This window comes from Tetrao urogallus, assembly GCF_951394365.1.
Source record: "Tetrao urogallus genome assembly, chromosome: 7".
NCBI lineage: Eukaryota > Metazoa > Chordata > Aves > Galliformes > Phasianidae > Tetrao > Tetrao urogallus.
Window position 1 is genome coordinate 27,204,595 of NC_136820.1, and position 12,022 is coordinate 27,216,616.

General features: G+C 37.8%; 1 protein-coding gene across 1 annotated transcript; it reads left to right on the top strand.

Annotated features, from left to right (window-relative positions):
* Window positions 1-177: 177 nt before the first annotated feature.
* ASNS (asparagine synthetase (glutamine-hydrolyzing)) lies at window positions 178-11,577 on the top strand (the record flags this gene model as incomplete). Its single annotated transcript, XM_079538536.1, has 11 exons — window positions 178-426; window positions 1,836-2,073; window positions 2,733-2,918; window positions 3,031-3,132; window positions 5,069-5,196; window positions 5,943-6,069; window positions 7,675-7,781; window positions 8,301-8,401; window positions 9,431-9,512; window positions 9,756-9,911; window positions 11,368-11,577. 11 exons carry the CDS (start codon window positions 178-180, stop codon window positions 11,575-11,577), a joined length of 1,686 nt encoding a protein of 561 aa, XP_079394662.1.
* Between the last annotated feature and the right edge of the window lie 445 nt (window positions 11,578-12,022).

Consider the following 12,022-nt stretch of genomic DNA (forward strand, 5'->3'; position numbering starts at 1 on the left):
ATACCCTACTTTTTTTATTTATCAACATGTTGTATCCACAATTTCCAGTTGTCATGTCCTGCATATAGGTCAGGTAGGTGATTGGACTTTGTGCTCTATAACGTTTCCTTCAACCTAGGTGATTCTGTGTTCTGACTGAATGTGTTTTCCATTTCTAGGTAACTCAGCAGCTTCACGATGTGTGGCATCTGGGCCTTGTTTGGAAGCGATGAATGCCTTTCTGTGCAGTGTCTGAGTGCCATGAAGATAGCTCATAGAGGTCCTGATGCATTTCGTTTTGAGAATGTCAATGGATTCACCAACTGCTGTTTTGGTTTCCACCGCCTTGCGGTTGTTGACCAGCTGTATGGCATGCAGCCGATCCGAGTGAAGAAGTTCCCTTATCTGTGGCTGTGTTACAATGGAGAAATCTACAATTTTAAACAGGTAAGGGTATGGTTCGAATATGCTGAGCTCAAATATCGTCGAGTCAGTGGGGCTCCATGCAGGTCTGCCCAAAACCATATCCTGTGCCTGAGAGCATTGTCCATATGGTCTGTATACTGCTGCTGAACTTTGTGTGCCAGTGCTGAGATGTGTTGCTTGTAAAGGGAAGTGATTCAGATAATCCAAAATTAGACTATAAAGCAGCTTACAGTTTTTGACTGATTCTGAATCGTGCTGCAACTAAATGCTTAAAATGGATCTGAAATTGAGCATGGTAGTATCAGAAATATATGAATAATCTGAAGTGTCTTGTATTTCTAACACATAGAAGTTTTGAAGTCAAGCTACTGTCAGCGATGTCATTGGGAATTTGGCTAAATAGGAAGGGGGCTAACATTCCATCTATTAAGTATCTGGCTTTTTGAAAGGTAAGATGTACATACACCAGGGCAATTGGTGTATTGTAAAGGGTATTGTATCAGCAGACTAATATTAATTTTGTTTTGCACTGTGTTTTTTTCTGTTGCTGTAAGGACTAAGAATCACTCACAGTTCATGTCACTGAAACCTAAGGGGAATGTAATTATGTAAAACTTGATGTTCTGTCAGCAGGAACTTGTTTGGTTGTTTTCCCTACCTTGGTTAAGGGCCTTCTTTTTTTATAAAGAATCCCTTTTTTTTTTCCTTTTTTTTTCTTTTTGTTTCTTACCTATGAAAGAATCATTGGTGAAACAGCCATCTTATTTAGGGCAATTTTAATTTTAATTTTAATTTTATTTTAATAATTAATCAATTTGAGCCAAATCTTTGTCTCATGAATAGCAATTAAAATCAAAGAACTTAAGTTAAAATGCAAAAACATTGATTATATGGGGCTTCTTTACTTTCAGGTGTTTTACTGAAACTCCCACCATCCCCCATCTTCCCCCAGGTGTCCAGAAGTTGTTGAAAGGCCTCTAGAAGCAGCACCAGGAGAACATTAACTATGCTTGATCTTAATGCAGCTGTCTTCTGTTTCTGGTCCTATTTTGAGTGGAATTTTCATAACCAGTGGCTGCCTCCTTCTGCCTTTTCTCTTTGGAAGATGTGCTTCTTAAAGCCAGGATTGTGTGTCTGCAATTTTATTTCTCCTAACAGAAGTGCTTCCCTGAAAATAGGCCATAATGCACATTGCTTGAGTTTGCAGAATTAATCTGTGTTGGCTCTGAGATGATCCTGGATGATATTTTGAGTACATAAGTGTAATTTCCTTCTTTGATGGAAATGTTTGTGAAACTTTGTGCTCTATTTTACAAAACAAAAACCTTTGTTTTCTTTAGTAAATTTTCTTCTTCTTTTTTGTTTTTTTTTTTTTTTTTCAATTGTTAATCAGTATTTGCAACTGTTTATTTGTGTGTTTCTTTTCTTAGTTGCAGAAGCAGTTTGGATTTGAGTATCAAACGCTGGTGGATGGTGAGGTTATCCTTCATCTTTACAACAGAGGAGGGATAGAACAAACAGCATCCATGCTGGATGGTGTATTTGCTTTCATCCTTCTGGACACAGCAAACAGAAAAGTGTTTCTTGCAAGAGACACCTATGGAGTCAGACCACTGTTTAAGGTGCTGACTGATGATGGATTTTTGGGTGTCTGTTCTGAGGCAAAAGGTAAAACAGTTGTATTGAGCATCTAGTATTAAGTATTGTTATTGGAGGCACGCTTTTTTAGTCTCTTCTAAGTATGAAGAGAAAGTGAACTATTAGTTCAGTAATAAAGAAGTAATGTTTAGTAGTATGAAATCTGTGCCTCATTCAAAACAAACAGAAAAAACCAACACCAGATGCTAACTCTTGAAAATGTTTAATTGTCCTTAAAATCCCTAAAATAACTTTGATTTTATAGCTCTTTGTGTTCTAAAACAGTATTAGTATTGTGCCCAAGGTATTTCAGTTACCCAAAGTTGAATGTAGTCTAAAGAGCTAAGCTAGATTTATGCTTCACTAAATGATATTAGAATTTATTCCTGCAATTCAGTGGGAAATAATGCCACTGGAATTTACAATCTGTAAAAGCCAAGAATTTTAAAACCCCACTGAAATTTTCTGTAGCTTTGGATAATTTTTTAATGGATGCTAATGTTATATGATGAGGGTTTTTTTCCTTTGTTATGAACACTTTCAGTATTATTTATCTATTTCTTTGTGAGTAACTCTCTTAGTGTCAACACTTGCATAAACAAATCTGAAGTCGAGTGAGGTATACCTTAGAAAATCCAGGTTGAACTATCTCTCTATTTTATTTTGTTTTCCTCCTGTTTTATTTATAGGACTAATCAACTTAAAGCATTCAACATCCTTATTTCCTAAAGTGGAACCATTTCTTCCGGGTCATTATGAAGTGCTGGATTTGAAGCCCTCTGGCAAGGTTGCGTCAGTGGAAGTAGTAAAGTTTCATAGCTATAAAGATGAACCACTCCATGCTGCTTGTGATACAGTGGAAAATCTGCCTTCAGGTAGTACAGCGAAGCATTTCCTATTAATTCTGATGAAAAAGTGGGAATAAAATCATAATTTGGTTATGAAATTATGCTTTTCTTTTGGTTTTGTCTTCTTTCTCCTGATCAGGCTTTGATCTTGAAACAGTGAAGAGCAACATCCGTGTTCTGTTTGAAAATGCTGTTAGAAAGCGTTTGATGGCTCACAGAAGGATTGGTTGTCTTTTGTCAGGTAAATAGCACAAATTGCAGTGATTCTGTCTTCTCTCACTTCTCAGCCATCATCGACCAGTTAGAAGAAAAATACTGACTGTTCTGCTGTGATGTGCCTGAAGGGATCTGAATCTTCCATTTGCTTTCTTAGTTAAGAGACCTTAATGGTCTGTGATGAAGTTTTCTAGTTTACAGATATGTTGAAAGTCGTATGCTTGTTAAGTTTACTCTAGGCTGGGATGTTGTCTTATTGAAGAAATAACCATTTTCAACTAAGAAGAGAAAAAGATGGTTTTATTGCAAAATCACCAAATATACTCTGAAACATAAAAAAGAGGACTGTTTCAGATAGCAAATGGGACTGAAATCCTTACCTGTCGTATTCTTTGACTTAGCCTACATCACAAACTGCCCTTTGTTTACCAAATTACAAGGGAATTTCTGGACCAAAATTATTTAGTACACTCTTTTTCAGGTGAGGTAGTAGCTTGTGGTACAAGAAGTTGTTCTCTGACAGAGTGATGTGGTAGTTCAGTCTTGCAGAGGTAAGGCTTTGTAGCCATGGGACTCACATCTTATTCACTGTGTTTTTGTAGCACTTTGTACTTCTGGGTAGAGTTCTGGTAACACTGTTTATTCATGCACTGAACATAGGCAGTTACACTCATTTTTCACCTATCCTAGCAAGTGTGCATCTGAATGAGAGAGAACTGACCAGGAGATTCTGTTGAAGCATTTCTTTACTGTGACATGATAGAAAGAAGGAGGGAGGGAAATGAAACATGGAGGCATGCAGAGCTGGAATATCTCAGCCTCAGTAAATATCTGAAATTTGTTTTTGAAATGGACTTTTCAATTTAGAGGACAGTTGACTCCTCAGGTCCACATGTACACTGCATATCAGTGGTAAAACTCAAGTCCTGTACTGATAAGTTACCACAGTATCTCCTTGCTTCACAATTTTGAGTATACCTGGAGCATCACAGAGTTGCTTGCTCTTCCAATCACAAAGGGATTGGAACTCAGCTTCACTGTGGAAACAGTGATTCCCTGATTTTCAGTCTCAAGCACTCAGTTTGATTTCTGTGTTCTCTGTCTTTCCTCTCACTTTGCATGTAATTCATGTAATTTCCATAGGGAAATTTTTGCAGGAAAGGGTTCCCACAGAGGACAATCAGAGTGGGAATGTTTGCTAGTGCACTCAGCTGAAAAACTAGGTACAAAGTGTAGGAAACAAGCAGAAGAACATATTGTTCTCTGCTAGAACTGCAGAGTATGGGACTGTGCTTTGCTCAGTATAGCAAATAAAAGGGAGAGCGACAAGTAGAAGTAGACAAGGAGCAGTAGAACTAGCTACTCAGAGTAAATAGAAGAGCCTTAGGATGTCTCTTGGTATTTTGTTGTTTGTTTGTTTTTCAAACTGTTCAAATGCATCCATACTCTTCTAATGGAAAAAGTAAGGGGAAGAAAAGTAAGAATGCTGCTAGTGAGCCTTTTCACTCTGAAATAGATTCAAAAATGAATTTCACTCAAAATGTTAAGCATGCTTTTGAAAAAATGATCAGGGAGACGTGGAATTCTTACACTGACCATTCTGTTGTAGGTCAAACAAAATGTTTTTGCTTTGTTTTGGTTTATTCAAACAGCACCTCAAATTTTTTTTTTCCTTAGTTTTTTTAGTAAAGTAACGTATGTAGAAGATGATGGAGAGCAATTTTGAAATGAAGAGTAGAGCCTAGTGTAGCTGGGTTGAGAAGGGGCATCTCTAGTGGTACAATGTTAAGCAGAGGTAAATGTGCAGCTTTACAGATGTGCTTTAGATTCACTTTGCTTAAAAATGAAACCTGCATGTGAAATTCTGCTATCTAGACTTAGTGCCCTTAGAGGGAAACAAAAAACAGTCAGTCATCTAACGAAATAATTTGGCATTTTGTTGTTTGTTTTGTTTTTAAAAGGAGGCTTAGATTCCAGCTTGGTTGCAGCTGTTCTTCTGAAACTGATGAAAGAAATGAACATAAAATATCCACTACAAACCTTTGCAATTGGGATGGAAAACAGTCCTGATTTACTGGCTGCCAGAAAGGTATAATAAATATTGTTTCCAGGTCGTTCTGAGTTGTTGAGTATTAGAGACTGCATATTAATTGTGCTAACTTCATGGTACGGTATTGATTTTGGTACTGATTAAAATCTGAAGATGTAAATCAGTTTGCTGTGAATCATTTAGTACAACATTTGATGTTTAATTAATTGCTACAAAAAGAGGATTTGAGCCATAACTATTTTCCCTTCTTTTTTTTGGAAGACTTTTGTGATGGACTTTATTGTTACTAAAGGAAACAGTACCTCAGAATGGTCTCAGTCTCTTAAAACTTCTGAGTTTTATGGTCAGTCACCATGTCATTGTTCCTCTGCTAATGGCATTTATATGCAAGCTAAATACTTCAAGTTCATTGTCAGCATCTTGAATTAAGAGCCTTGTACAAATGGTTGGGTATCTGAGGTTCCCTTTGGGTATCCAGCTGTCCTAACTTTTGAGCTGTCTTTTTTCTTCTGAGTAAATTCCAGAGTATTTAAATCCTCTGCAGATTCTGTTAGGCTTTGGGCAAGTAGATGTGGATGTTCTGCAGTCAGAATTGAGCACAGTGCAGTTGGGAGGAGTGTTCCCTTTGACAGAGCACCACTGCAAGTAGGAGTGGCTGCTACGGCGTTGTGTTTTCTTGTCCTTAAGTCCTGTAATTCTCACTGCTTATAGCAAAAGGGAGCTGATGCTTTCAGAGGGTGTGTTTAAAAATGTATTAATACATTATTGTGACTTCTTACCAACAGGTGGCAGCTCATATAGGCAGTGAACATCATGAAGTAATATTTAATTCTGAAGAGGGAATTCAGGCAGTAGAGGAGGTCATCTTTTCTTTGGAAACCTACGATATAACAACAGTAAGAGCTTCAATTGGTAAGATTTTTAATAGCAATACTCACTTTGTATTGCTTTAATAACATTTTATGCAAAACTCTGTTTTCATCATTAACTGCTGTAGAGTTTGGGAACAGAAACTCCCGAGTTCTTGCCCCCAGCTCTCAAATGTGACGTTGGATTGAGGCCAAACTGGTTATTAGTTTCAAAGTCACTGACTATAAGATATTGCCAAAAGCTATTCCTGAAACTTTGTGATGAAAAAGGAACACGATATAAAAAACAAATATTTGATCTATGGGTCTAGGTTTTCCATTCTGATAAGTATGAACCTTAGAAGAAGAGGGAAAATGTGCAGGTTATGTGAGGCATAACCTGTATTTGAGGAATAGTGTTTGAGGCATTGAATGTTACCATAGAGAAACAGTTATGGTTGCCACGTTTCTTGCATAATCTTAATACTAAAGTGAAGTATTTCTTATCACCCTCTAGCAATACATGCACACTGAAGTCAGGTAGACTTCTCCTAATGTATGCTTGATTCTGAGAAATGGCAGAAGTCACCAGCAGGTCCTTAAAAAATGGTTACCAACATGATAAGAATGAAAAACCCTAATCTAGTGTGGCCTTCTGCCTAATGCGAGCTATGGCATTTTACCCAGTTACACTTACATCAGCCTATAGCTTTGTAAACAAGTTAATAAGCCAAAAAGATAAAACAGGTTTGAAAACTTAGGTCCTTGAATGGAACTTTACATGAGGCTAGGATTTTGTAGTGTGAAATACTGAAAATGTTTGTTTAAAAAATAAAGCCAACTTTTCATCTGCTATCCTTATTTTGTGATTATTTCCTGTTAAGAAATATAGTAAAATAGGTCCTTTTCATAGAATCATGGAATTACTCAGGTTGGAAAAAACCTTCAAGATCATAGAGTCCAGCCACAATCTACCCACACTAGCCTAACTCTAACAACCCTCTGCTAAATCATATTCCTGAGCACCACATCCAAATGGATCTTAAACACATCCAGGGATGGTGTCTCAACCACCTCCCTGGGGAGCCCATTCCAGTGCTTAATCACCTTTTCTGTAAAGAAGTGCTTCCTGGTATCCAACCTAAACTTCCCCTGGCACAACTTCAGGCCATTTCCCCTCGTCCTGTTTAATACTTCTGTTACAAAAGCATATTGTTTGGAAAGATTTAATGGGGGAAGGACGTAACTCTGATTAATAAATACTTCTTTTTTTTTTTTTTTTTTTTAAAAAAAAAAGATTTAAGTCCAGAAGGTTTTTTTCAGGACTCTGCTGAGATTAAACATGCTTCATTTTTAATTGAGTTAGAAGAACTTCTGTGTTTGTTCCCATGAGAATCTTCCAGCATTCCCAGGGTGACTAACACATACATCTTGCATATTTTGAGTGCAAACTATAAGTACACATTTTAGATGTATCTGCAGCATTTGGTTTGTGTGGCTGGTGATGGTTGGCTTTAAACAACAACAAGGTGTAGTGTTAGTGCACTGCAGTTCTCTGCTACAGAAGAAATTATTGTAGGCAAGAAACTTCTAAGATACTAAATTAAAACTGTATCAACTGTGTATAACATATATAGCTGTATTTTAATAACTTTATACTTCTTTTAAGGTATGTATCTTGTCTCCAAATATATACGCAAGAAAACAGACAGTGTGGTCATTTTTTCGGGAGAAGGATCAGATGAGTTGACTCAAGGATATATATATTTCCATAAGGTAAGTATATTTCCAGCAGGCCCTTGGACTTCTTAAACAAAAGTTCTCCCCTTAAACAGAAAATCTCTACTGAGATCTCAAGGTGTGAAGTTTGAGAATTGTCGCAGCTGTATACTTGTTAAGACTAATGCCTGAGGGGGCATAAAATCCAAGGGACTCATGGAAAAGTGACTTTTTCAAACTCACTCAGACTCTTACTTCTTGTGTGTATTCTTTGCTAGTTCTGAGATCGTGTGAATCCTACTTAAGCTCTTGAAAATGAATATGGTTAAAATTAGGAGTTCTGTATGCTTCCAGTTTATAATGATGTATTTGCAAAGGCATGCATTGGTCTTACACCTTGTTTTGTACTTGAGGAGAGATTGCTTATTTCTATAAATAGGTATCTGGGAATCTTAGTGTGCAAGTTGACAAGTTTTTGTCAGCTGTCGCTTGCACACACAAATGTAGGACAGTGAGTAATGGTTCCCTTACTGCAGCTGTATTAGATCTGCATGCTACATACACGTCTGGTTACAGGCACCATCTCCTGAGGAGGCTGCAGAAGAGAGCGAGAGGCTTCTGAAGGAGCTCTACCTGTTTGATGTACTTCGTGCAGACAGAACTACTGCAGCACATGGGTAAGGTGTGGTCTCTTGGATGCTGAATACACCTGATAGAAGAGCTTAACAAGATAATACAAGTTCCTTTGCCATTGAGAAGACTGTAACAATTACTTGTTCACTTGTTGCTGGTTGAACTTCTGAATGGTTCAGAATACTGTGACACATGATAACTTCATTATTGTCTGGATCTAAACTACTCTGAGAAGAACATCAGTCTTAAGAGCAGTAGTAACAAACTGAATGCAGTCTGTACTCTGCTTGAACTCTGTATCTAGCATAGCATCTCCATTTGCCTTTGAAGTTGGGAAGCTTAATGTCTCTTGAGGGAAAGCACTGAGAGCAGTTTTTCCTACCCAAGACACAGTTACTGTAATTTTATTTGTTGCCTCCATTACTCTAATTTTATTTATTGCTTTCAAGTGTCCTTAAAAGCCATGTCATCTGTAAGAGAGTATGAGCAGAAAGACTTTGTATCTGTATATCTGCTACTGACATAGCCTGCATATGCTACAGGAGAAGTAGGCAACAGCTGCATGGTGTCTCTACAGGCTCTCTTTCACTGTTTTCTGAAAATACAAACAAATGTGGATTTCAGAAATCTTTGCTTGATTCTGTGACGTCTTTACAAATACTGATGCAAATCCCAGTCAGCAGCTTGCAGGTTCTTGGTAGTTCTCTGGAAGCAAACAGATTTTTCAATGTATTTTTGTTTATGTGAAACAACAGATGTTGCAAATCCTGCAGGACTGTAGTTTGTAAATGCATTGTACCAGAAGCTGTCCGGCAGATGGCATCATAAGTCATCTGAAATCTGTAGTTAATCCACTCAGACAATAAACTTAACTCTCTAAATTGATGAATTAAATGGAGTTAGTCATGAATTAGTCATGAGTTAGTCATGAATACAAGTGAAATTTCTCCCAAGTAAAAGCAGAAAATCTTGTGCTGATGTGAAAGACAAGGACAGTTTAACTGTTAAGGATTTCATAAGTGTCTCGTGTGTTGGATTAATTCAGTATCTCTTCTGTTTTTCTCCCCAATTAGTCTTGAGCTAAGAGTCCCATTTTTGGATCATCGCTTTACTTCTTACTATTTATCTCTACCAGCAGAACTGCGAATCCCAAAGGTGTGTAAAACTAGGGTTGAACCCAAATGCAGACCTAACAAATTAACAGCTATGTGTTCTAAGCATGATTGAATTGCTGAATTCCATGTGACCAAATATGATTTTAAATATTTTGCTGGAATATTGGGCTACTGGGTACTCTTTTCTGGCCAGATCTTTTGAAAGGAAATATTTCTTAGTCAAGCATTTAAATCTTTGTACTGCAGTTCCTGAAACTCATGGCATTGTTCGTTCTGCAAACAGAATGGAATCGAAAAATACCTTTTAAGACAGTCCTTTGAAGATTCCAACTTGCTTCCCAAAGAAATACTCTGGAGACCCAAAGAAGCTTTCAGTGATGGTATAGCATCAGTAAAGAAATCCTGGTTTTCTATTCTTCAGGACTATATTGATCAACAGGTATAGTACCACAGTATTTGGGATTTTACTCTTTCACATTTAGTTACATTGAGATATTACTGCCAGAGAAGAAACAGATCATGTTCTTAGTTGGGAGAATAAATCTAGATGTGATAGTAACTTGAGTTTCATGGTGGAGGAGCAAGAAAAGTTTTAATCAGTAGCCTTCCAAGTTCACAGAATTGTAGAGTGGCCTGGGTTGGAAGGGACCTTAAAAATTATCTTGTTCCAACCCTACTGCTGTGGGCAGGGTCACTTCCCACTAGGTCAGGCTGCCCAGGGCCCCATCCAGCTTGGCCTTAAATGACTTCAGAGATGGGGCTGGGATGGGAGTTGCTTAAAGACATTTGAAGTCATAGGTACAAAGAAATGCTAGGGTCTGGCAGAAATGACTGTAAGGAAATGAGCATCATTTAAGTTATCTGGATTGCAAATTAGGTTCTGTGTTGGCAAACACAATTTCTGGGCTATAAGTAAAGCAGCTGCTTCAGTTGAAAACACTTGCATGAACTTACTCTGTAGCGGAGTAACAGTATAATTACTCTAATATCCTTTCTTGTTCATTTCATTTGTTTTTTTTTTTTGTAGTTATGCCCACCTGAGCCCTTTTGCTTTTTAATGCCTCTCTATGCACCAGTGACCACTGAAGACTTGCAGCATTCTGACTTCAGACAAAGGGTAGTCTCTGGTGCATAGAGGTAGTTAATCACTGAGAATAACTCCAGAGCTCTGTTACACAGAAATATGTGTAGTTGGGCTTATGGATGGGCACTTGTCTGTCTTACTACCAACTGTGTGTGTCCTTCTCTACTTTATCCACAGGGAAGAAAGCAGTTCTTAGTGTTGTGCTGCCTCTACTGAGCCTGTATTGGTGTAGTAGAGGCAATTTTATTTCATGGCTGTGGGGAATTACACAGCATGTTGAGGGGAAGCTGCTTTAGAAATTGTCAACTGGTGCAAGTTTTCTTCCTTCCTTTCTTAGCCACGTCAGCAGCTAAAAGTGTCTTCTGCCTCTGTATCCCAGGTCTCCTGATGCTAGGAGCCCAGTTATACAAGCAGAGTGAACAGCTCATTATGAGCAGAAAAGAATAGGATGCCATTTACATGGAGGAAGTCTGCTTCAAGTTGTGCAAGTTGATTCACAGCAAAGAGAAGGATAAGAAAAAAGGGATTTCTTGAGCATAATAACAAAAGGATACTGTATATAATCTCATGTAACGCAGAGAGAAACATTAACAGAGCTGGACATTTGGTTATGTATCCATAAAGATGGAAAGGAGCCTGTGACAAAAATTCACTTGTGAGAAACCTCTGCCTGCCTTTAGAATAGGTTTAAAGGTTTTTTTTTAAAAAAAAACTTATAGGCCACTTGTGGTGAATTCTCATGTCTGACTTTGAGCAAATCAGCTTGCATAAATTAGAAAGTGGCCTAATGTGAGTTCTGCTGTTTCTACAGGTTGATGACCTTCTGCTGGAAAAGGCAGCGGAGAAATATCCTTTCAATCCTCCTAGAACAAAAGAAAGTTACTACTACCGTCAGATCTTTGAGAAGCACTACCCAGGGCGAAGCAGCTGGCTGCCCCACTACTGGATGCCAAGATGGGTTAAAGCAACTGATCCTTCTGCTCGCACACTGAAACATTACAAGTCAGCTACTCAAGAGTAGCTGTTGACAGAATCAATCCTAAATACAAGTGCTGCAAGCAATTTGCATGCGCTCTCCTTTTAAAAGAAAAAATAAATATGCAAATCTAGAGCTTAAGTGGTCTTTGAGATAGATTTTGAAAATACTATTGAAAATAAGAGCTTTCTGTAGTTATTCTACTACAAAATTCATCCTGCTGTACCAAAATTTTGAAATTCATGGGAAAATACTTTATGGAAAACTTTGATTCCTTATGTGATGGTCTCAAATGTATTGATTTGCCTCGCAGTCATCTAACATATTTTATTGTGAACTCTGCATTGAGGACTCAAGGCAAAGTGACGCAAACTGTTGTTGGTCCTGTGAGAATAAGGCAAGTTCACCTGAGCTGTTCAGAGATCTGTATGCCTCAGTGTGGGGTTTGGATGTATTACTCTGTTCTGAATGTCTTTCAAGTAATTCATGA